Source organism: Sinocyclocheilus anshuiensis, unplaced genomic scaffold (assembly GCF_001515605.1).
Source record: "Sinocyclocheilus anshuiensis isolate Anshui unplaced genomic scaffold, SAMN03320099.WGS_v1.1 scaffold50, whole genome shotgun sequence".
NCBI classification, from domain to species: Eukaryota; Metazoa; Chordata; class Actinopteri; order Cypriniformes; family Cyprinidae; genus Sinocyclocheilus; species Sinocyclocheilus anshuiensis.
In genome coordinates, this window is record NW_015542382.1 from 2,483,402 (window position 1) to 2,509,225 (window position 25,824).

The window sequence follows — 25,824 nt, forward strand, 5'->3', positions numbered from 1 at the left end:
TTAATATTAATTCTATTGGTGGTTTGGTTTAAAGTTTGGCAGCCAAACTTGTTATTCTTCCAAAATCATAATTTCCTCATAGTAGCCTTACATCTGCTTTATCTATTTTGATTTTATTGTAAATATACACAACACATAGTGATGAAGAACATCAGTGCTGAGCTTTCTTTCATTAACAGAAGAGATGTATTGATCTGTATGATCTGTATTGTGCAATGTGAGTTAAGTGCACATCAAAACAACTTAAAACAAACATTGGTTGTGTAACTGAAAAGACAGTCCCAGAAATGATCCTCATGGGCGCAAACTCCCACCTCTTCCTGTGCATCTTTCTTGCAAGTTGTTGATTGGAATTTGCAAATTATAGACTATAATGATGATTCAACCTGTTTGCAAAAATGCAATGTCGACACAGTCGAATCTGTCCGTAAGCAATGATTTATTCACAGCCCTATATACATGGGCAAAATAAAGTTCAAATGTTAAACAATCTGCTGTCATATAATAAACACCTATTTAGTAAAATGTTTTTGAAAGACATCTCTAATGCTCACCAAGACTATATTTATTTGATCACAAATGCAGTAAAATCAGTAATATTATGAAATATTTGTACAATTTAAAATAGCCGAATTCTATTTTCATGTATTTAAAAAAGTCATTTACTGAATTTCCAGCAACCATTGCTCTAGTCTTTAGTGTCACATGATCCTTCAGAAATCATTTTAATTTGCTGATTTGCTGCTCAATAAACATTTCTTCTTATTAATAATGTTTAAAACAGTTGTGCTGCTTAATATTTATGTGGAAACCGTGATACATTTTAGCATTCTTTGATTAATTGAAAGTTTAAAAGAACAGCATTTATTTAAATATATTGTTTTAATGTTACTTTTGATCAGTTAATGCACCCAGAAGTAATAGTTTCAAAAAATCTTTCTCCAATCCCCAAACTCCCCAAATAATTTTTTTTTCCAATGATACAATAATGAGCTATAAAAATATATTCCAGTATTATTCTCTTAGCTTCCTAAGGAAAGTCAAATCTCATACTGCAGTGCTAGTTCTTGTACAAGCTCATAGGTTGTCATTCCTGTAAACCAGTTGATAACGGTTGAAAATTGTGTAATTTGTATCACTCTCTCTCCATCTCTGAATTTTTTTTTTTGGTCCAATCACTATACTGTGTTCCAGACTGCGGGGGCTGGGGACTGAGTGTCCATGGTCAATAATGAGTCAATCTGTTGATCAATCAGAAGGGTTCATGTGGGATGTGCGAGCATTGAGAGTCTGTATTCTGCACAGAGAGGCCAGAGATGAAGCTCACACATTCGCTCCTCTGCCTGTTCGTGGTCGTGTCCTCTGCCTTGGTGAGTCTCTTATCACTAATCACTAACAAACAGTCGATAAATTTCCTTTATTCAATCTTTATTTGAACCCATTTGAATTCTTAAATAATTACCACTAATTAAATAATTTTCTTTTATTTTTCAGTCAGATGACACAGTTGTGAACCCTAGAGGTGCTCGTCCTATTGAACACGGCTACAAGGCACAAGACACCTGTAAGACAAAAGAATGGCCTATGTGTACAGATGACGACTGGGTACGTACTATCATTCATTTCTTTATTAAGTCATAAATACTGAGTCAAGGTTTTCATTAAGCACTGAAAATGTAACAAGTACAAATGTAACCAACCAGTTGGCTAAAGATAGCAAATGCCCATTTAAATTCTTCAGGGAAACAAATGTCCATCTGGCTGCCGAGTTCAAGGCCTCATGGACAAAGCTGACCACGATATCCTCAAGAAGATTGAGAAGATTCGTCGTCTTCTGGACGAGGGCCGGAAACTGTATCGCTCCGCCGATCAAGTGTCCAAAAACACTTACACTTACCTAAGAGAGCGACTGACTTCTAGCGCTGGTAAGAATTTGCTTCGATTCAATCTTTGATTTTTGGAAATTTTGATCATTCATGCCAAGCATGAAGTTCATTTGTGGAAGTTCACAGTCGTATTTTTAGAAGACACTATAGAAAATGTTTCCTCCTTTCTCTCAGGTAATGATAACAGGTACACCACCTTGGCCGAACAGCTGAGACAGAGGATTACTGATATCAAGATTAAAATTGACCGTCAACTCCGGTTACTGGACGCTCTGAAGTCGCAAGTCAAAGATCAAGTTGTTGTAATTCAGCGACTTGAGGTGAGCAAAATATTTATATAAAAATTATTTTAATTTATTAAAATTCTGAAATGTATGATAGCCCTTTCAAAATAAAAAATAAAAAAGATAATTGTAAGGGAAAGTTGAAAATACTTATATTTAAGCCTTAATTGCATAAGCCAATCGATTGCATGACATAACTTACTATTGAAGCACATTCTCCCAATATTATCTCTTGGCGCAGGTCGACATTGACATCAAACTACGCACATGCAAGGGCTCTTGCGCCAGCTACAGTGAGTTCTCGGTGGACAGGGAGAGCTATGTGGCTCTGGACAAGCAAATGGACCATCTCAACACTTTCCATGTCCAGAGCGTGGAGACCGTTAGTTCTCTGGGAATCATGAAGAGCAGGCCGTTGAAGGACGTGGTGTTACCCTCCATATTTAAAAGCGGAACGGGCAAAGCCGAGCAGAAGCAGCTCCTCTTCGGAGACGTGGGTCAGATGCAGCTTACTCTGGAGGCGGAGGGTTCCACTGCCGAATCTGCCGCCACTGTTAGCAAGTTCCCCACATCAGGTACGGGCTCAACTTCTTCCTCTACATCACATACCTCCACCTCCACCTCCACCGTCAAGCAGTGCACCAAATCAGTGCGCAAGATAGTGACACACACCAAAGACGGTCCCGTGGAGAAGATTGAGGTTTCGGCTAGCGGCCCCGGGTGTGAAGATTTAGAAAAAATGGGAATTTCAGATGCAGACTTTTTGACGGCAGCCAAAGAAGGGAAAGATCTGAACCGTGATGGAGTCAGAATAACCGTGAGCGGTGGGAATGAAAAGTCCATTACTTCTCTCACTCATGGCACAGATGGCCTAGGTGACTTCGGTGGAGGTTTCTTCACGGGTCTTGACACTGATAAGCAAAGGTTATCCTCATCTTCATCCTCATCCTCATCGTCATCCTCCACGAAAAGAGTCGTGTCAGATGGAAGCAAGAGTTATTCAAAGACCACCCTCTCTAGTGACCCAGCTTTTGGGGATGACCTTGGGGCGTTCATGCGTGGCGACGTGGAAGAGGATCTACCCGACATCCACGCACGAAGCGTGAAATCGCACGACGAGCGCAAGGCTGGCTTTGTTGGTGGAGGTACACTTGAGTGAAACTCTTAACTCAAGCAGCATACACAAGTGAACCATTAGCAAATGTAATTCTCGTGATAACAATAGCAAGAGTTTGTTAGATCTTCTTGGAAACATGTGGTGTAATGGACTAAACTAATATCCAAGTAATTTCCAATAACATGTCACATTTAATTGCTCATCCAGAAACATATCTACGTAATTAGTTCCGAAATGAATTATATGGATCTCTGGAACAAATGCAGCTTTGCTCTAATCAGCAGGTGTGTAATCTTCTTTCAGATTGCGCTGAAATCCTGCAGAAGCATGCGAATGGCAGTCAGAGTGGCCTGTTCAAAATAAAGCCGGCTGGGTCAGAGGAGGTAGTAGAGGTTTACTGTGACCAGGGCACTGGGTTGGGAGGCTGGACTCTGGTTCAGCAGAGGGAGGATGGGTCTGTTAATTTCAATCACACTTGGAAGGAGTATCGAAATGGTTTTGGCCGGTTAGACCAGCAGGGTAAGGGCGAGATCTGGATCGGCAACAAATTCCTACACCTTCTCACTCAGAAAGAGAGTCTTCTAAGGTTGGAGCTGCAGGACTGGGACGGGAATGAGGCCTACGCTGAGTACAGCGTTAGAGTTGGCTCGGAGGCCGAGGGCTTTCAGCTGACCGTGTCGGATTATGTGGGTGATGCAGGTGATGCATTAGTGAAAGGTCAGCCTAACCTCGGATCCTTCCTTTCACATGCTGGCATGAAGTTTAGCACCTTTGATAGGGACAGCGATAAGTGGGAGGAGAACTGTGCGGAGATGTATGGTGGAGGGTGGTGGTACAATAACTGCCAGTCGGCCAACCTTAATGGGATTTACTATAAAGGAGGCCAGTACGACCCTGGCACCGCAGTCCCTTATGAGATTGAGAATGGTGTTGTGTGGCTGCCTTTCAAACCGGCTGATTACTCCCTCAAAGTAGTGAGAATGAAGATCAGACCTGTCTAAAAACGAAAAGAAGGGATGGGGAAAAGGACAGAAAAGGACAGAAAAGGACAGCCATTGTTTTATGATCTGCTTGTCATAATGTGAAGACGTCATGTTGCCATGTACACTTTCACACAACCAGCTTACCTCATGTTTCCAATAAAAATTGTGTTCACTTCACGTTTTGGAGTGTGTGTTTTTATTTCAAAGTATCTGCTTTCTGAATAATTTTCTGGAAATTTCTGGACATCCTACAGCTAATTCATAACCACAAAAAAGCACAATGTGCTTTTAAATGTGCTTAGATCATTTTGCTTTCTTTAACTTTTCAATAAATAATGCTTATATTAGTCTGTCTCTGAAAAAAGTACAAAATCATACATTTAGGGGTACAACAGCTTGTTTTACCTTATTTAACCCCAAAAAGTTCATCGTTGTACCTTAAGAGTACATATCACTAGGCTGAAGTACAAATATGCACCTTTAGAGCAAATAGTATATTGTCCCAATGACAAGCTGTTATACCTCTAAAAGTACAAATTTCACACATTTTCTTTCTGATAGTGTATCCTAAAGATCATATCATCATCATATCATATCATCAATGATAAAAAAGGCATTTACTTATCCACTAGGTTCAATATGAAACCATAGTCAAGCCCTACTCGTTTATATATACAACTCTAGATTGTTTATTTGTTACTTTATAAGATGATTTCACATCAAGGTTGTGAATAAACAATGAGCCACTATATATCATTCACAATCATATGATATAACCCTCTCAATATGAATGCAGCTTTCAACATTAGCCATCTATGAAGCATAAACATTATTATCAAGTTTAATGCAAGTGTGTGGTTTGTTGCAGTGTGTACGGCCTTGAAATCCAGTCTCAAACAACATAATCATTATGGTTACACCAGATTTGGACACTGTCCAGCACGGCCAACATACCCTTTGTGCTCTGATGAGGAGAGGGTGAGTTATTTTGGAGAATCAGATCACTTGTTGTCTTCCAAAAAGTGCTTTTAAATAAACTAGTAAGTAAATTAATAATAAAAAAATCATTCACTGATAAATATAATAATTATAAGTTATATAAGAAAAGATAATGATTAATTCTAGCACAAGAAAATAAATAAATTATTAAACTTATTCCGCAGTTGTTGGAATCAATTGTTACTGGAAGTTTTTTCAGGGTTTTTTTCTTTGTAGGAGGATAAATGTCCATCTGGGTGTCATCTGGAGGGTTTTATTAATCTTGCAGATGAAGACATTCGGAAACGTCTGAGAAATATTTGTGAAAGGATTCAAGGAAATCAGGACGTCACTTCATCTGTAATGCAAAAGAGTGTGCAGTTTTATGGATCACAAAGAAAAGCTATCATCCAGACATATAGTATGTCAAACGTTATGGTTCATTATTTTATGAGCTTTTCTCTATTCATGTGTTTTATAAACAAGGTAAAAATGTAAAGATACCTGAAGCACCTTAGATTTAGAATCCTTAGAAGAACCTCTCCTTTAGGGTTCCTAGGGTTTCACCAGTGTGGCGAACAGTTATGTTATTTACAATATTCATTTCAAGAACCTAATTTTACCTTCATAAATTATTATTACATTAATAGGAACAAAAGGCTTTTTAGATGAACTACATGAGGTGGCCTCATGGTATTTTCTCTGTGCAGTGCAGGAGATCAGATATGTTAAGTTTGCTGAAGACCTTCACAGAAACTTAACATTGCTGCACAAGAGGTCTGCAGAACTCGCAAAAGACTTACAGAAGCATCATCACTTGATCTGGGATCAGATAAATGAAATCCGTAGAATTGAGGTAAGCGAAATCGATGCACGTGCCAGAATACTTTTTATTATTGGTTCTTAACCTTCTTCAAAGTCAGTATTCGAAGCCCCCTAAATAGCATGAATAAATATCTCTGAAAACTGTATTTTATGCCTCATTAGAAGTTTATTAAAGCCCCTTGGTCGAGAACCTGCTGTTTATTTTATTGACTGGAAAGCCCGTAATTTCAGGCTCACATAATCAATATATTTGATCAGATGTTCTGCCAAAACGTTTGAGTCAGGGATTTCATTATTTGCTTGAAGTTGAAATGTAACTTTTGTCCTGATTCAGACTTGTTTTTGTTTATTTTTTGGAGTGAAGGTGGACATTGACATCAAAATCCGTGTGTGCAAAGGATCATGCAAGCAAACCTTTGACCATGCCGTTGATAACGAAGCCTTCAAAGCTATGGAGAACAAAATGCAGCAGTTCAGCATTATTTCAAAGAGGCGAAAATCATTCTCCAAAAACAAAAAACTAAAACTTCAGTCTGTTGATCGGCCTAGTGTGTCCCCCTCTTACCGGAAAATTCCCATTGTTCGCACTGAGCTGCTTACAAAGTTTGAAGACATTGAGCAGCATCAGGTGATTTTAGATGAACTCCTAGAAGATATTTAATCAGATGTATGCCTAGATTAGTAATATGTGGGATTATTTCGTCTGACATTGTGTATGGTTTAGTAATACATGAGTAATATACTGACAAATACTGTACTTATTTCTTTTGATTTTGTTATTTATTTACTACATATTTATTTGACAACTGTGCCATTTATTTTTCCAATATCATGTTTACAGTTTCAGTTTCTCTTTCTTTTTTTTTTTACAGTAGGCTATACATCTAACTTATGTGCAGTATTCCGTGTACAGTGTAAGAAGATACAAATATCACTATTTTTATACCAGTATAAAATGAGAAAAAATAATCTACTATGGCTCTGCCTTAGTTGCAATGCAGACGCAAGTTCAGGGGGCAGTCGTGGCCTAATGGATAGAGTCAGACTTATAACCCGAAGGTCGCGGGTTCGAGTCTCAGGTCCGGCAGGGATTGTAGGTAGGGGGAGTGAATATCCAGCGTTCTCTCCACCTTCAATACCACGACTGAAGTGAGACTCTTGAGCAAGTCACCCCCGGCGCCGCAGCATTGGCTGACCACTGCTCCGGGTGTGTGTGTGTGTGTGTGTGTGCGTGTACTCACTGCTGTGTGTGTGCACTTGGATGGGTTAAATGCAGAGCACAAATTCCAAGTATGGCACGCCACACGTCACGTCCTATCCTTTTCCTTCCAAATGTGTATAAGAGACTGTACAAAATAACATTTCACACACAAGCATCAGCCTGTCAAACACAATGTATTAAATACCTCAATAAAATAACTCAAAAACTGTGAAAACTTTTACATTTTTGTAAATGTAGTGAGTGTCAAATAAATATGAATCTGAATTTTTGAATGAATATGAATATTTATGTTTAGGTGTATCTTTGGCTACTGTCGTGGTATGATTTTAACGATTTTTTGTGTTTTATGTTTTTTTTTCTTTTAGTTAAAAACTGCATTGTTTCCGCCAAAACAAACTATTTTGTCCTCAATAATGTTATTATTATTAATTTTTTGTTAGTGTACTTGTTTAACAAGAAAAATCAAGGTAAATATCACCTGTGAGCAGAATGTTTTTAATGGTGTCAATTCCAACCAAGATATAATTTTGTAAAATTAAATTATTTAATGGTCTCTGTTTAGGATACATACAATGCTAGCTACAAAAGCCTGATCAACATAAATTAATTGTATTTATTTATTTTTACAAATGTCATTTTCATGGAAAATGGAAACAGTCTGTGGTGAAAATTTTCATGACAAAGATGACAGAATTCTTCTGCGATGCATGTATATAAACTTGTGAGAGATGTGAAAAGTGTTTTAAGAAAGTTTATTTACTAGAAGTTGACAAAGTCACACACAATCATGACGTCCCAAAAAATGCTAAAATGCTCTAAAATAAGAAAACATTACATAAATACAAAGACACATAATTTTTTATAGGTCAGCTTTAATGAGAATTAGGCAGATTGTGTTACATTCCTTACAATCCTTGTTACAGTCCTTGTGTTACATCTTGTTTTACATTTTATCCTTATGTTTTTTTAATACATTTTCAATAACACAGTCTCAAACTTTTCAAGTTAATTCATTCTTTTTTTATGCATATATGAACTGTGTCTCTTGAAATGTTTAGGTTCAGGTTTTATTATCCTCCTATTCTCAAAAAAGCCTAAATTAAATGAGTGCTATTGAATAGGAATGTGCTCAAGAAATCTACTGCATCTCATTTCAGTTTACTTGAAGTTTTATTATTGTTTGAAGAAAGGTCTGATCTTCATGCTGATAGATTTGAGCGAATACCATGAGCCCTTCCAGTTCATCCACACGATGCCATCATCTGTCCCATGCTTGGCCATATATTTTGTATAAGATCCTCCCCAGTAGTATCGCCCATTAGGATTACAAGAGTGGCATCGGTTGTACCACCATCCTCCTCCATCTTCTCTTGAACACTGCTTAGAAGGATCTCCAGGTATCCTGTTTGAGATGCAGACAATTGGAAAGAGAAAGAACATATTAGATACTGCACAACTCATCCATGCAGTTTTCAATTTGGCCACCATTAGGACAGACTCTTAGGACCATACGCACCATTTGTCGTTATCTCTGTCGTAGGTGCTGAACATCATGCCGTTATGAATGGTCATGGTACGGTTCTCTCCAAACAGTTCTGTTGCACCATCCAAAAATGTGTTCCCAGCTGTTCCTGAGTAACGACCAACTGCTAGGATGTAGTTGGTGGCTTCGCCCTGCACAGTGAACTGCTCATACTGAGCATAGACCTTTGAACCGGACCAGTCTTCCATTTCGACCAGAAGCTCAGAGGGACCCATCTTTGTAAGCTGACTAGTACGGTCGTTACCCAACCAGTACTCGCCTAAAACAGTCCACAACAAGTACATTAGAGAATGAGATGATATGAAGAGTCAGTAAATGTGACTTAGAGAACCCTGCTGAAAAGATTGGATTTGCTGGTTTGGTTCTAATGGGCTTTTATATATATGCTGTTCAACAGTTTTTTGGTAATACTGGGTTGACCATGGAAGCTTGTTGGTTTAGCTGGTTAAGAAGCCAGGTTGAGGAAATCAGCACGCCAGCATCCAAAATACAACATATATTTGTCTTTTCTGCAGGGTTTAACTACATCATTAGCACTGCTAGGATACATTTGAAGTTCTTGGCTAGATACTTCAGGTACACCAGTAAAACTCCCACATGCAGAATCACCACACATCATTTGTTAGCCGTAGCTCACCAGGAGTCTGGCAGTGGCCTTTGCCCACATCAAATGCAATGTTTCCAAATCCTCTTCGGTAGTCATCCCAACGCCTGCCAAAATCAACACTGCCATCCATACGGTTCTGGATGAGCACCCAACCTTTGGAATAGTAGAGAAGTTTATAACGATGGTTGCGTCATTGGTAAAGTATGCTTCTACACACATTTTTACTCCAAAAATCTACAAATGTACCTATTAACTGCAGTTTCTGACTGAAATAAACACTACTGGCAGTAAAACACCAATAACGTCTATTGCTTTTTACACAAATTATGATTACAGGGCAGATTATCGATTAACAGAGAGTTATTTTCGCAAGGTTCCTTGCATAATACTATGTTATGACCTCAAGAGACTTGACCTCAAAGCATGACAAGAAAACTTGTTGTTTACATCAGTAAACTTGCTTGGTAGCTCACCCGGTACAGCACTGCACTTGTGGATGTATGAGTCTTGTGAAACATGAGGTACAATAAAAGAGCTCGAAGACTTGTAGAATCTAGCTAAAATGGCAAGGTTGCTTCAGCAAATTAGCTTTTTATCTTACATTTGTTTTTGATGGCATTTTTGGTTAGATTTAGGGTAGGGTTTTTTGTAGTTGTTCTGTTATTTTTCACTGGACATGAACTGCCACATACATACAACAACCAATGACATAAAATGCTGCCAGATTCACATTCATCTGTTTCGGATAAAACTGAATGCACTTTCAGTGCCACTCACTGGACATTTCAATTTGAAAGTATTACAAAACGTAATATCACTTTGCAGAAAAGCCTAAATTGGATGTTTCTCATAACTTCCCTCAACAGGCCACATGATTTTGAGATCCTGAGTTACGTAAGGGTTATGGGTTTGTTTAAAGGATGAAAGTGGACATACCTCCATTTTTACTTGTCTGATCGCAAAAGACCTTGTAAGGCATGCCGAGTGGATCAGGGCGTATGAGGTACATCTGAGATTCCTCTCCTCCTTTGCGAATGATTTCTTCGCACTCCTTGCCAGAAACCACAGGAATCGGGCAGCTGACTTTACAAGGCACTTGGCACTTGGCCCTCTGAGCAGTGATGGCTTTCTCCAAACGCTGAATCTTCTCACGGATCTTGTCAAGCACACCCTGTAGGATTTTGATGTTCTGGGGGAAGGTGATGTCCACAGCGTCCTTAATATAAGCATGCTGGGTCTCTAGGCTGTCTGTGTACTGACCAACCAGCAAACCATTGCCTATGAACCAACACAAACAGTGTTTAATAAACAGTGTTCTGCCAATTCAGCAGATTTGATTAGATTATGTAGTTCCCGGGAATCAAACCCATGTCCTCAGCATTACCAGTTGTGCTACAGGAACACTAATCAAGAATTATTCTTGTCTGATCACAATAGACTATTACCTGCAGATCTACAAAGGTTTCTATGCTCTCTTAGGAAATATAGTTACCCTCGCTGACTCTTTGTCTTTGTGCTACTTCTGTGGTCATATCCAAGACGTAGCCATAGACAGAGTTGGTGGACTGGGTCAGCTCATCCACAGATCGTTTGAGCTGATCTACAGTTGGCCTCACGTTACGTTCTTGCTTCTGGAGGGTTTTCTTTAGATCACAACCTGTGGGACACAACACACCCTGAACAGAGAGAGAGAGAGAGAGAAAAAACCCCAATTTGAATTGTGTTTTGTTTGTGCGATATTAACTTGAATTAGGGTCGTAACCAACATAAACACCAATATTCAGATTAACGGTTGACAAAATTGGTTTTCAGTGTGAGATTATTAATGCTGTACATTTGGTCTCCCCAATATTGAACATTTAGTTATGTCATTTATTTAAAGTTCTATATTGTTATTACGATCTCCTACAATATTTTTCATCTTATTCTAAAATATCAGAAATGTTATGTTGCCCATCAAAACACATATTGCACAAGTAGAATCAAAACACTTTGGCACTCTGACCATTTTCTCAGACATGTGGTTACATCCACCAGAATCTGGCTGCTCTTCCTTCTCCAGCACAAGTTTTCCCACCGGTGCTGCAGTTGGTCTTCCCCGGTAACGGCTTCCCCCACTAATGGGAGGTGGGGCTGCCGGGCCTGCGGAGTACGTCTCACGACCTCTACTGACGGGACGATGACCTCTGGGATCTAGGATTTCTTTAGGCTAAAATCAATACAAAATCCAACTAAAAATGTTACATGTTACTGCATTTTTTTAATGTAATTGTTTGCAAATGTTCATATGATTTGAGGCCATATATATAAAAAAGACTTACATCTTTTTTGTCTTCCTAAAGTAAAAAAGTGGGATAGAAAGCAAACAATAATCACTATATTATCAAAAAGTAACAATATAATTCTAGGCAATATTATAATAAATAATATTTACCGCTCCATCATCTTCATCATAGTCGCTCTGTGCAAGAGCTCCCACAATACACAGGCAAAGTAAAAAGCGAAGCTTCATTTTTGTGGAGCTCACACTTCAGTTCCAGTGAAAGTGTGCGGTTTTCAGCTAATTCAGTGCTGCTCTCCCAGAATTTATACCAGATGAGCCCCCGCACTGGAACAGGAGGGACTGCAGTGCTGGTTAATCTTTAATTTTTGAGACGGCATCATTTTTGGGAAATGAAAAAATGACATGAGCAAAGCAGTGATAAATAATCATGAAGCAATCAATGTATATGTCTATTATATAAATGCATATTTCAATATAACAAACAAATTACAGCAATAAACTGTCTGTATATTATATATGGCTGTTAATACTGAATGTAAAAAAGTGTTTACAATGGCAGATTTTGAAATAGAGATCCTGACTTCTGGCAGCATTTGAATTAAATTGCCACTGCTGCTGCTAACAGAAGAATAAATAAATGTATGAAGAAAGAAAACAATTCCAGTGTTCTGGTGCAAATTGTGTTTAAAAAATAGCATTTTTAGTACAATGATTACTACCCAATTATATGAAAACACAGTTAAGGTTTTGACGTTGAGATTAACATTAAGCACAAAAGGATGTTCAATTGAGAAACGCTTTGTCCATGTGCGTTCTGTTAAATTTGCATTACTCAGCAAGTAAACTATTGCTGTTTGTTTGGCCAGTGTGATCTGTTGCGCCATATCTTCAACCACCCACATCTCTGACTTTGACTCAGAGTTAACAGACATGACTATGACAAAAAGACACTTTGTACTCAATGTGTAGTGAAATAGTTATATTAAAAACACTAATGCTCTCAATCACTCTCACCTATCATTGTAAAATTATAGATTTGTATTTACCCTGTAAAACCTTCCGTATCATATTTAATATGTAAAATTCAAAATTATCAACATTATAAATTTTCATAAAAACCTGTTTCATAATCTACTAAATGCAATTAGTCATCTGACTGATTTTTTTAAACCCCTTTTCATGTCACAGTGCACGTCTTTTCGCTGTGAAATCTTTGCATATTTTTAAAAAGTAAATGTAAGAATAATTTTTGTATTGTTAGTAATATTTCACGATGAACACAGTGATTTCATCAAAATATTTGACCATATAAACATCAGCAATTGCACCAAAATTGCATTTGCTAAGTTTTTGCATATGACAACTTAAAAAAAAATAATTTTGTTTATTATATTTTGTAATAAGGTTCAAAAAACCAAAAACGAATGTTATCTTAGTATTATTTATGCCAAGTTTACCGGGTTAACCAGTGAAGTGAGACTGCGAATTAAATTAACTTTTGATTTGTGTTGGATGAACATTTTAAAAATTTTGGATCTCAAACTGTAGCCTAACTGAATGTATGTCAGCAGCTATTTAATACTGTGGGAAATAGAAATAGATATCTACTGACATTTTATCAGTTACAGTGTAGCCTGTGTAGACGTGTGAGTGAGTGTTGCTCATGCGCAGATGCGTGCCAACAGATCGTCATGAACACTTTACAGGAAATCCGTCGGTTCTTTTGAACTGTTCACTTTAAAGATCCGAGTAAAGACGATTCAGTGATTCTTTCACGTCATGACGTGACCCCCTCAGTTCTCGGCTCGTTACGAGTCGAACATGTCTGAATCCCATTTATGGACAGTTTCAAAAGATTCATTGAAAAGATTTGACTCACAATAATGATTCGCTCACGAATCAGATAACGATGGAACACGACCAGGATGTCTGCCGGTAGCAGCGGAGCCATTAATAGATGACTGGAATCTAAACCGATATAAATAATGGCTGGCTTGCAACCCCAGGTACTCGATTCAGTATTTTATCGATAGACAGTCCCGAGACAATTAAAACATTTAGTGTTTGGCCCTAATTTTGTGGTCTATGTTATAGCTGTCGTTCTACACTACCAGCTACGCAGCTAACGTTAGCTACTACGATGCCATTATAATGAACTAGTCTGTTTACACCGCTCTTTAATCGACACACTCGCGTGCGCTGCAGATAGATAACGTTAGCTCCATTGATTATAATGGGAACGGTTAGGTTAGTTTAGTTTAGTTTGTCTGTCGGTTGTTTGTTGTGAAAACTGGCTACAGGTTAAACGCCTTTTAACGTGGCAGGAACAACTGATTGTCAATGCATGTTTGTAGATTACTATGGGGTGATCAGGGTGATACAGTAATGACATTTTATCAGTTACAGTGTAACTGCCTGCCTGTTTTATTAAATGTGAATCATTGGGCAAGTCAGAAACGGGACTGGAATGAACAATCACGACCTGCAAGTCTACGTGCATATTTATTTATAAATAAATGCATGTCTATTGACCCTTTTAATATATACTGTGTTATAAAAACTCTGAAGTTTGAAAGATACTCATGTATAAAGGGCCAGCTGACTGCTAGAGCCACACAAGCTCTCTTTATAGTCAGCTGAAGCTTCATAGAGAGGTGGGGACAAGCATGGCCATGTTTATCTCACACTCTTGTGACATGGAAGAAGATGCCAGCATCAGAGTATGTGTTCTAGATGGGTCATAGGTTCAAATGTGCATAAATGTATAAGGGATTTCCCCCTTGTTTAATCACCCCTTTCTTTTTGTAGTTCACTTAAATAGTCTTCTAGTAATAATAAAAAATACATTTGAACTATTTCTCCCATTAATTTTTCCCATAAGGATTTTACATAAGGCCTTCTTTTAGGAGTTAGGCTATAGGCTGTGAACCAAACCAACCAGCTGCGAGGTGAATCGCATCTCAACAAAATTTGATTTTATGTAAAAACATTTGAAAATCAAGACAAAAAGGGAAATGTACAAGGCCCATAAAATATTGCAAATGGCATAATTAAAAAGATGGATAAATATAAAAAGGCCTCTAACACTAGCTTGCTCTATTCTTTTTCTATTTGATCTGTTTTCTTTTTATTTATTAATTTAAAAAAACCTTGCTACGTGTATTGCGTTAGGCTGAGACTTGTCATAGCACTTGCATATTGCTCTTTTGTTGATTTTGATTGCTTCCATTGTCCTCATTTGTAAGTCGTTTTGTATAAAAGCGTCTGCTAAATGACTAAATGTAATATTAAATGTTTGATTTAAAGATATAGATGTATTTAAAGATTCGAAGGTATATATTATTTTATTGCAAACAAACAGTTTTAAATATTTAAGTAGGAAAACTGACTTGCAGTGCTTCATGGGAGTGTTTTTCTGGTGTGATTTGCTTGTCTCAATTCTCTGGTTGGTAATTTCCCTGCAGGATTATGGGTAATGTAGTTTAGTACCAGGAGTACTGTTTAGTACTGTTAAAAAATAATTACATTAAGTTGAAATAACATGTTGATGGCATCAACAAAGCTAATTTTGATAAATAAAATTATGAAAAGGATGTCTTCTTTTGTGTTCTACAGCATAAACAACCTCGTAGCTCAAAGTAGGTCTGTTTTTAATGTTTTATGAGTTATCATTCAAATCTGTTCTTCAATGGAGAAAATGAATAGAATTTTTACTCGTGGGACCCATCTGCACTCAATTATGCAACTCACTGGAAAACTGGATTCTGACTGGTCAGTAGTGGTCAATAATGACCGTTGTTCATGGAAAATCAATATGTGTTGGGATGGCAAAATAAATCCAGATCAGAAGTCTTGTAAAAACCTGAAGGGTGAATATGTGACCCTGGTCATAAGTAGCATGGGTATATTTGTAGCAATAGCCAGCAATACATTGTATGGGTCAAAATTATCGATTTTTCTTGTATGCCAAAAATCATTAGGATATTAAGTAAAAATCATGCTCCATGAAGATATTTTGTACATTTTCTACTGTAAATATATCAAAACTGAATTTTTGATTAGTAATATGCATTGCTAAGGACTTCATTTGGACAACTTTAAAGGCGATTTTCTCAGTACTTTGGGTTTTTTGCACCCTCAGATTCCAGATTTTCAAATAGTTGTATCTCAGCCAAATATTGTCCTATCCTAACAAACCATATATCATTGGAAAGCTTATTTATGATGATGTATTTAATCTCAATTAAAGAAAAAAATTACCCTTATGACTGTTTTTTTGGTCCATGATCACATATGGTCATACAAACTACAAGCATAATAATTGTAAAATAATTAAACATGCTGATAAAGCAAGTCAAATTGCGGTCCTGCAAATATGAAGATTAAATATTGCATGTTGTGGATTATTAATTTTCTTTCTTTCTTCACAGGACGATCCTTTAAAAATGTCCCACAGAGAAACTTGGAAGTAAGTACTCTCATGATCAAACTTTTTATGTGATTGTTGCATAGAATAATGTTGTTGTTTTTTTAGATATTCAGAAAGTTTGTTCTTTTCCAAACTGTCACAACCTGTCTTTTTAGTACCTTATGATTGTCACCTTCTGTATAAAAATAGTTTCTAGAGCATATTTGTGTCATTATTATAAATGAACACCGTCAGTGTCGTGCAGGGGGCCTCAGTAGGTCTGGCCTCATGTAATACCCTGCAAAATGAACAGCTTTTTCACAAACTCCTGGCCTATTTTCCTGTATCATTAGCTTCTTGTTTTGTGCATTCGGGATTGTTGATCTCTGTTTTAGCTTTGATTTCATGGCATAAACATTCTCTGACTGTTTCTGACTTTTCTATACACTTACGTGTGTGTGTGTAACTCCAGGATGCAGCATGAGAGGTTGCACGTGAAGCACAGAGGTCATGAGGCCATGCATGCCGAGATGGTTCTGATTCTCATTGCCATGCTGGTGGTCGCTCAGATTGTCCTGGTTCAGTGGAAACAAAGACATTGCAGATCCTACAATGTGAGTGCCATATTATACATTTTAGGACTCTTAACATCACTATGCTTTAATATAAAGAAGTTAATGAATATTGTGAATGTTGTTTCTCTTGTAGATGGTCACACTATTGCAGATGTGGGTGGTTCCTCTTTACTTTACCATTAAGCTTTACTGGTGGCGTTTCCTGTCCACATGGGGCATGTTCTCCGTCATCACCAGCTATGTCATATTCAGAGCCACACGCAAGCCTCTCTCCTGCAGAACACCACGGTAATGCACGGAAATGCTTTGTTTTTTGAGAGAAAAATGCAATTCTGTCAGCATTTACTCCTCTATATGTTGTTCTAAAACTTTCCGTAGTTTTTTATCTTCTGTTGGACACAAATAGAGAAATTTTGAGGAACAGTCACACATATGGTTATAGTTATAGTTGGGTTGCCGAATGTGTTGCTTTAGTGTTATATAGACCAATTTCAGTGTTTGCAAACAGTGATGACGGTTTTTTTGTGGGCGGAGCCTATCTGGTGGCAGAAAATGACAGTTTTAACATAGCAGTCTATTCAAGCCACGGAATAAAAGAATAAAAAATGTCATTTTGAGTTTATATTTCAAAATTCGGACTTTTTTCTTGCAATTCCGAGATTATATCTCACAATTCTGGTAAGAAACATCAACTCGTCATTCTTTCTTTTTAGTTTATAATCCCACACTTCTGGCTTTTTCCCCTCAGAATTGACAAACTCGCAATTGATGAGTTGAATCAAGTTATAAAGTCCGAACTAGGAGATATAAACTCCCATTTGCAAGAAAAAAAGTTAGAACCGTGAAATAAAATAGTTAAATGTTATGTAAAATGTTATAGGTTTAAATAGTATTTCATGCATGTATTTCAACTGTAGGGCTAATACAATATGTCCCCTATATGAATATTATATAGACCTATTGTTTAAATCAAATGTATGCTTTAAAAGTAGGGTAATCATAGCAGGTTTCATCCATAGTTTGTCCGTTTAAAGGTCTGCGTTTAGCTTCAAATGGCATCTTTGACGACAGTGTTATATAAAAATTATTTGCATTCCGATTCTGACATCCAAAGGCACAACAATACATTTTTTCTCTTATTCCATGGTTTTTATCCGTCTCCCTCCACTTATTCCCAGTGTTTTTATGCCACCACAATGCGCGCGCAGCTGCAAGTGACGTAACTGTGACGTCTACTCCAAATTGGTCTATAGAATGCATATTTAAAAAAAAGCCTATTTCACTTCTGCAGGATGGTGTATAAGTGGTTCCTCCTCATTTACAAGCTGAGCTACGCTGTGGGTGTGATTGGATATCTCGCCATCATGTTTACCATGTTTGGATTCAACATTTTCTTCAGGTATGTGAACTTGATTGACATCAGAAACATGCTGTTCGACATATTTGCTTAGAAGTGAAACGGGGCCTTTATTCTGATTCTAAAATCCTAAACAGAATTTGGCTGTGTCTGAGTTAGTGAGTCAGTGGTTTCCATTGGTAATGCTGACACAATGGCATGCTAATTGGAAGGAATTACTCCCTTGGTGACATTGTAAGTCTGACAAGAAATGGATTTATACTTTGGGGTGGGGTGACATATGTTTCAGAGGATGTGCATTGATTGTCTAATTGCCATTCCGAGAACAATTGTACCCCAGACCCCAGGTCTTCAACCCTGTTCCTGGGGACTTACTGTCCTGCAAAGTTTAGCTACATTGTTATTATATTATTGTATATCTTTGTTTTTGTTGTTTTTTTCAGGATTAAAGCAGAGGATTCAATGGATGTGGGTGTGATTATGCTTTTCTATGGTCTGTACTATGGGGTAATGGGACGTGACTTTGCTGAAATCTGCTCAGACTACATGGCATCCACAATAGGGGTAAATATATGCATCACTTTATATGACAAAAATCCAAACATGTTCGTATTAATGTAATTCTTAAGCCTTAAATCAATTTATTCTCAGATATCCAGTGATTTTTAAAGGAACGGTTCACCTAAAAATGAAAATTTCTTGAAAATGTACTCACCCTCAGACCATCCAAGATGTAGATGAGTTTGTTTGTTCATGGGAATAGATTTGGAGAAATTCAGCATCCTTTGAATTCTCATTCTGATCACTGCAAGTGATGTAATGCTAAATATCACCAAATCTGTTCTGATGTACAAAAACATTCTACATTCTACAAAGGACAGCCTTCTTGGGTGAACCATTCCGATTCCAAAAAAATAAATGTTTCGGTCATTCTTTGTTTCTTTTCTGCCTTCTTCAGTATTATAACATGGGTGGTATGCCGTCGAGAAACCTCAGTAATGATATGTGTGCCGTGTGTGGTCAGAAGATTTTTGTGGATGTAGATGAGGAAGGCATCATTGAGGACACCTACCAGCTCTCCTGTAACCACATGTATCCTTCATTTCCCCTAAACCTCATCTGTTATGTTTTTCTTAACAGGAAACCAGGGTTATTGTTATATGTAAAAAAGTGTATGTTTAAATGCTTAGCTAAATAAATTGACATGCGTTTCAATTTTATGTTTATTGTACGAGGAAGCAAGTAGAAATTTCTGTAAGCAATTGTTAGTTTGTAAAATTATTCTGTTTATCCTTAACTACCTATGATCAACAGATTTCATGAATTCTGTATTCGTGGCTGGTGCATCGTGGGAAAAAAGCAGACGTGTCCATACTGCAATGAGAAGGTGGACCTCAAAAGGATGATGAATAACCCGTATCCTTGAATTGATACTGAATGATGCTAGACATTCAGTTATTTAATTACTGGGTTTCCAGAACACCTACACTGCCATCCAAACGTTTGGGGTCGGTAAGATTTTTGAAAAATGTTTTTTTTATGCTCACCAAGGCTGCATTTATTTGGTCAAAAATATAGTAAAAACAGTAATATTATGAAATATTAGTACAATTTAAGATAAATGTTTTCTATTGTATTGTATTTTAATATCTAATTTATTACAGTAATGTTGAAAACACTTGTTCTGCTTAATACTTTTGTGGAAACTGTGATACATGTTTTCAATATTTTGATCAATTAAAAGCATCCTTGCTGAATAAAATAATTTCTTAAAATCATTAATTACTTATGAATGATGTATGTATATCATGGGTTTTAAACATTTGAATGTGAAGGACCCCATAATATGATTGTCTTGCAAGTTACCCTGTTTCTAAACTTTAAAGAAAAAAAAATGAAATATTATCTGGGGACACACACACACACACACGCATATAGATATATACTGAGAATGTTTTTGAAATGTTATGTTTTCAGGTTGCCATTTGTAATATTTACCCCTTGAATCTGAACATCAGCTGGGAGAGAACACATGTTTTATATGGACAACTTCTGGATTGGTTGAGGTACCTGGTTGCCTGGCAACCCATCATAATTGGAATCGTGCACGGAATAAATTTTTCACTTGGACTTGAATAAACACCTACAGTATTTGACTCCGTTTAAAACTGTGCATGTGTTGACCTTTTGAATATTTATTTGTAAATCTGACAAATTGTACATTTTATAATATAAATCAAACAGCCGCTTTTGCGTTTTAATTTATTAGATACTTAGAAACAGACTGATTCAGACACACAACTCTTTCAGAAGTGACCTATGCTGATACATCAAAGACATACAGAAGCCCCTCTAAAGCTGCTGTCTATCACACCTAATCAAAATGGTGCCTCATTTTGTCTGTCTGTTTAATAGTTTAGCATTGTTATGGTGTATTTGATGTAAGTGTGGATATTGAGTGGTTATGTTTTCATTAGTGTAAAATGATGAGGAGTGTTCGCCAAATCAATATTTTTTTTGTTTTGTTTTATGTTGAGCTGGCCAAATGGTCAAAACCCAGGAAGTGACCCGCTCTGTGGAAAATAAAACCATTTTTATGTGGCTACTGATGTGACTGGAGTCTAGAAGAGGTAGCCTAATGAATTGGAACAAAATTAGGAACTTTGGGTGTGTTTATTCTCAAAATTTAGGCTGAATTTAGATTTGACTTGATGGCAAACTGAAATGTCTCACTGTTTCTACAAATATATTAAACATCACAACTGTTTTCTACTATGATGATAAAAAGAAATGTTTCCTCAGCAGCAAAGTCAGCATATTAGAATGATTTCTGAAGGATCATGTGACATTGAAGACTGGAGTAATGATGCTGAAAATTCAGCTTTGCATCACAGGAATAAATGACATTTTAAATATATTAAAATAGAAAACAGTTATTGACCTGTTGTTCAGTAGTTTTTCATTTAAATACTGATTGATGTTTTAAAGTGACAATATAAAATTGTTGCAAATAATTTTTTTTTTACTAATTAATACAATACAGGACAACAAGCTTTTCCAAAGCCACTTTTAATGCGCTGTACGCTAGCATGATAATGATATGACGTGATCGCGATATTAATAAAAAATCAACACAGTCCAAGCAGGATTATTGTCATAAATCGTAAACAGGCACACATCAACTAGATAAAATAAAATAAAATATTCCACTGAAACCATTTTCATCAATAAGGTGAAAACAATGATAAATGTTGCAAAATGTAAATGTTAAGGCTGATCTTTTTTGCACAGACATAAAACAATAACATTCAAGTACATTTTTTTTCTGATGAACCTACAAAACATTCTTTACATACAATCCTTATATACAGAAATCAGCACATTATGCATATGCAAACAATTTACAGTACAGACTAACTGTACCAAAATAAATTAAACAATCTGGAATTTAAATATAAAAGCAAGAACAAAAAATTACCTTTGCATTGTAATGATGATGAAATACTATTGCCATTCAGTTATGATTAAATCTGTGTGACATCATTACTACTACAGTATGTGAATCATGCCTCTAAAGCCCCGTTCACACCAAGAACGATAACTATAAAGATAACGATATTAGCGTCCACACCAGTCTGTTTATTCTAAGCGCACGCTCGTCTGCCGATTCTTGAGCTCGTGACAGCAGGATGGATTCTGATTGGCTGTCAAATTTTTTTATATCGTTCATCAGCTGGAGAAAAATCGTTTTGAAAGTGATTCCAACGATATCGTTTCTCTTCGTCTTTATCGTTATAGTTGTGGTGTGGACTCTGCTATTCTTTAATATTGAATTACGATTTTTAGAACTGTATCTTTATTGTTATCTTTATAGTTATCGTCCTTGGTGTGAACGGGCCTTTAAGAATTAAGAGAATGATCGACAAATCAAAATCAATTCTTTGAAAATGTTTGGCTTTTAACTACATTTGCATTTGAAACCCAAACATCTTTTCTTTGAAACATTATTTACGATAAATCCACAAATATAGAGATATTTCCAGTTTTTAATAGTATTTGTAAGGAAAATAGAGAGTCCTAATATTTTCTAAATAAAGAGCCATAATTATGCTGCTAGTTTTATTCTATAAGTATGCAAGGCAACAGTGCATTGTGTAATCTACTGTTAGTCTCTTACACACGTACACAGTATATCATTACACACGACAAATAATTCAAATGTTATTGGTGATGTTTCAATACCACACTGTAATTTTGCTTATTGCAGTTGCACTGATTGGACTGAAAACGATTAATTTAACAGACACAAGTGGAATATGATCAGAGAATCAGGCCAACACTACCAGTCAAAAATTTTGAATAATTTATTTTTTTATGTTATTGAGTGTTGTTAAGTCTCTTATGCTCACCAATGTTGCATATATTTGATTAACAAAAATACAGTAAAAATAGTAATACTGTTTTCCATTTGAATATATTTTAAAATGTAATTTATTCTTGTGATGGCAAAGCTGAATTTTCAGCAGCCATTACTCCAGTCTTCAGTGTCACATCAAGAAACCATTCTTTCACGAAAATCAAATTGAAATCACTTTCTGAAATCATTCTAATATGCTGATTTGGCACCATTGTTTAACCTTGTGTTTCTTGAGCAGCAAATCAGAATGATTTCTGTAGGATCATGTGACACTGAAGACTGGAATGATGCTGAAAATTCAGTTTTACCATCACAGGAATAAATTACATTTTAAAATATATTTAAATAGAAAACAGTTATTGACTGTAATAATATTTCACAATCTGTTTTCACTGTATTTTTGTTTAAATAAATGCAGCCTTGATGAGAATAAAAGACTTTATTACATTAAAGAAATCATAGTTATTCCAAACATTTGACAAATAGTTTATTAATCAACTGTAAGATACGAACAGGTCAAGGAGGGAATGCTAAAGCTGGGAGACATGAGATATCGCTGTCTGCTTTCTTGGCTGCATCTCTATAACATATCCCTTTCAAAAGGTTCATAAAAGTGTTGAGAGAGTGTTCTAATAGCATCCTAGAAGTCAGATGGGGCTCGGATGTGTCCAAAAGTTGGCGGCGCATGCATGGTCCACACATGCAGCACATTTCAGGAGCAGAGTTTCAGCTTAGGTAGTAGTTCACTCACCAATGCATTCTGATGTCTCAGTATTTCCACAGTGTAGAGTGTGGAGGTTTGGCAAAGGCATTCCAAGGCATCCCTTAAACAGTGTTTATAAGCTGTAGTCTTCTTAGAAGGTCATCCGACAATAGTAAATACAAAAAAGATGTGAAAACCAAGGAGGAAGAATACCATTACATTACATTAAGTGCAAGATTTGGACACATACAGTATGACTTTGATTCTCTTTCCGTCTTAGATCAGAGTCTGTCAGATATCATTGCAGGTAGCGGTACACTTTAAAGCAGTGGTTCCCAGAATCAGCCACCACAACATGGCCATCTGAGGTCAGAGCGAGACCCTGCGGGTCTGAATACTTTCCGTACCCACTGTATATATATAAAATGTGTAGAGACAACTATATACTACTGTTGAAAAAGTTTAGGCTCAGTAAGATTTTTCTTTTTGAAAGATATTCATACTTCTATTCAGCAAGGATTCATTAAAGTATATTGACAGTAAAGACAATGTTACAAAAGATTTCAGTTTCTAATAAAACACTGTTCTTTTGAAATGTCTATACATCAAAGAATCCTGAAATTAGATAGATAGATAGATAGATAGATAGATAGATAGAAAACAGTTATTTTAAATTGTAATAATATTCACAATATTACTGTTTTTACTGTATTTTTCAAATAAATGCCTTTGGTGAGCATAGGAAGCTTTCTTTTCAAAAACATTCAAAAATCTTTCAGAACCAAAACTTTAGGTTGACATAATGAAGAGAGAAAACTCTGGCTCTGTTGTTTTCTAAATATTGTCAACTTCTGACTCAACTAATGTTGTGAGTTCATTCAAAAGCTAGGATAAAAATCTGAAGAGTTTCCAAGTGCAGAACATAAAATAAATAATGAAAAATCACAAGGTGAAGGTTTTTAAGACAACTATTCAGATTCTTTCAGACAGAAAGTACTGTTCTCAAAGGTAAGCTATTTTTTAAGGTGCTAGCTAAATGTTTCTGTCTAGATAGGGGGCAGTTTATATTGACTAACTTTTGTGTTTGTCAAAGTTAATACCAGACTTCACAAGGACTTGTTACCTGTATCCGACTGTTTCCCCAGTCTGCCACAATAATGTTCCCATTGACATCCACAGCAACCCCTGTGGGAGCATTGAACTGCCCGTTCCCTTCACCATTTGAGCCAAATTTCAGCAAGAATTCTCCATCTGCATTAAATACCTATGAGAGAGTTTAGAGTAATAATATATAGGAACATTAGAAAGATTACAGAATATTATACATTAGGAATAAAAGATAAAATACACTTTATTGTTCATGTAACACCATGGAAATATTTGTGATGACATTGTTAGAAAACGTAATGCCTAGGCTTACCTTAACAGAGTGGTTATGAAAGTCTGTGATGATTATTTCATTGTTGTTGTTGACTGCTGCAAAGTGTGGGCCTACACGGAAAGGAACGGCTAGGTTAAATTCATACAGAACCAATGAATGATTAGATCACGTAATTGTATCAACTCAAATATTTTATATCATTGGCATCTGTACGTTACAATTCAGTCTGTAGCCCTTCATCAGATGCTATTGACCTGTACCTACCTGCAAACTGTCTGTCACCGTTTCCTCTGCTGCCAAACTTAGTGACGAGTTTCCCGCTGGGCTGGAAGATGAAAACTGTACAGGCCTTGTTGTCCACAACGATAACATGGCCGTTCTGATCCACAGATACACCTTTTGGACCCATCAGCCTTCCTGAGCCCAGCTTAGCCTTCGGAAAAATCAGAATGTTGTCAATAAAACCAAAGTTTATTTCCCGAGAGAATTCGTAATGAAGCAGTTGCGCACTAATTCTGAAATTTGCTTGTGAGTACTAACTAAATATAACTGACCTTGTATTTGCCCTCACTGGAGAAGATGCTAACCCACTTATTGTCATAGTCAGCAATGATGATGTCCCCGTTTGGATGCACAGCTACTCCAGTGGGCCGCTGCAGCTGCCCCGGTAAACGGCCACGCACTCCGAAACGACTCTGAAACTCTCCCGTATTGGAAAATATCTGATCAACAAAGGATTGGGTTCAGTTATCAGATTCTGCATGAATATATTCTGTACCCACATGACGGGGGTTTCTTACCTGCACGCACTGATTGTTACTGTCTGCAATTAAGATTTTTCCTTCAGAACAAGCTGCTACTCCTTGGAGGTTAGTGAACTCTCCTTTATTCCTCCCTTTTGTTCCTAGAAAACAAACAGATGTTGTGTAAAAGAGATGAAGACATCAGAACATCCGAAGTACTTTGTGAAGTTGCAAGAGTGTTGCTAGGTGGTTATGCTATGGATTTTTTTATTTATTTTTTTTTATTTTTTATTTTAGGTCATGTAACCTAAATATGTTCTTCTGGATTTCTTCTGGATTATTTATACGTTTTAGCTGAGGTACAAATATGCATGTTACCATGCATTTCCATGTTGGTCTAGGCTGGTTTATGGTAGTTATACAACTGTTCAAAAGTTAAAAATAAATTAATACTTTCATTTAAATGTAAAAAACGTATAATGTTAAATATATTTCTATAAAAAAAAAAAAA

At 36.6% G+C, this 25,824-nt stretch overlaps 4 protein-coding genes and 1 pseudogene across 6 annotated transcripts; 3 read left to right on the top strand and 2 right to left on the bottom strand.

Annotated features, from left to right (window-relative positions):
- Positions 1-1,236: 1,236 nt before the first annotated feature.
- Positions 1,237-4,447, top strand: fga (fibrinogen alpha chain). Its single transcript, XM_016491792.1, has 6 exons — positions 1,237-1,370; positions 1,495-1,605; positions 1,742-1,925; positions 2,061-2,206; positions 2,412-3,315; positions 3,591-4,447. Exons 1-6 carry the CDS (start codon positions 1,317-1,319, stop codon positions 4,286-4,288), a joined length of 2,097 nt encoding a protein of 698 aa, XP_016347278.1. The 5' UTR covers positions 1,237-1,316; the 3' UTR covers positions 4,289-4,447.
- Positions 4,448-4,533: 86 nt separating this feature from the next.
- On the top strand, positions 4,534-7,151 carry LOC107692637 (fibrinogen alpha chain). Its single transcript, XM_016491794.1, has 4 exons — positions 4,534-5,248; positions 5,486-5,669; positions 5,959-6,104; positions 6,438-7,151. Exons 2-4 carry the CDS (start codon positions 5,612-5,614, stop codon positions 6,732-6,734), a joined length of 501 nt encoding a protein of 166 aa, XP_016347280.1. The 5' UTR covers positions 4,534-5,248; positions 5,486-5,611; the 3' UTR covers positions 6,735-7,151.
- A 999-nt stretch (positions 7,152-8,150) lies between these two features.
- On the bottom strand, positions 8,151-12,016 carry fgb (fibrinogen beta chain). Its single transcript, XM_016491795.1, has 8 exons — positions 11,880-12,016; positions 11,767-11,781; positions 11,451-11,654; positions 10,938-11,121; positions 10,382-10,723; positions 9,476-9,598; positions 8,812-9,097; positions 8,151-8,697 (listed from the first exon to the last, which is right to left on the bottom strand). Exons 1-8 carry the CDS (start codon positions 11,955-11,957, stop codon positions 8,469-8,471), a joined length of 1,461 nt encoding a protein of 486 aa, XP_016347281.1. The 5' UTR covers positions 11,958-12,016; the 3' UTR covers positions 8,151-8,468.
- A 1,578-nt stretch (positions 12,017-13,594) lies between these two features.
- On the top strand, positions 13,595-20,672 carry rnf175 (ring finger protein 175). Of its 3 annotated transcripts, none has more exons than XM_016491796.1 (10): positions 13,595-13,735; positions 15,321-15,323; positions 16,160-16,197; positions 16,610-16,751; positions 16,846-17,000; positions 18,004-18,111; positions 18,513-18,633; positions 19,028-19,161; positions 19,384-19,485; positions 20,088-20,672. In XM_016491796.1, the coding sequence occupies exons 1-10, from the start codon at positions 13,715-13,717 to the stop codon at positions 20,206-20,208; spliced, it is 945 nt and encodes a 314-aa protein (XP_016347282.1). In that variant the 5' UTR covers positions 13,595-13,714; the 3' UTR covers positions 20,209-20,672. The 3 variants fall into 3 exon arrangements, with proteins under 3 accessions (XP_016347282.1, XP_016347284.1, XP_016347283.1); XM_016491798.1 differs by lacking the exon at positions 15,321-15,323 and adding an exon at positions 15,345-15,367; XM_016491797.1 differs by lacking the exon at positions 15,321-15,323.
- Positions 20,673-24,239: 3,567 nt separating this feature from the next.
- LOC107692640 (tripartite motif-containing protein 2-like) overlaps positions 24,240-25,824 on the bottom strand; it is a 22,504-nt pseudogene continuing 20,919 nt past the window's right edge.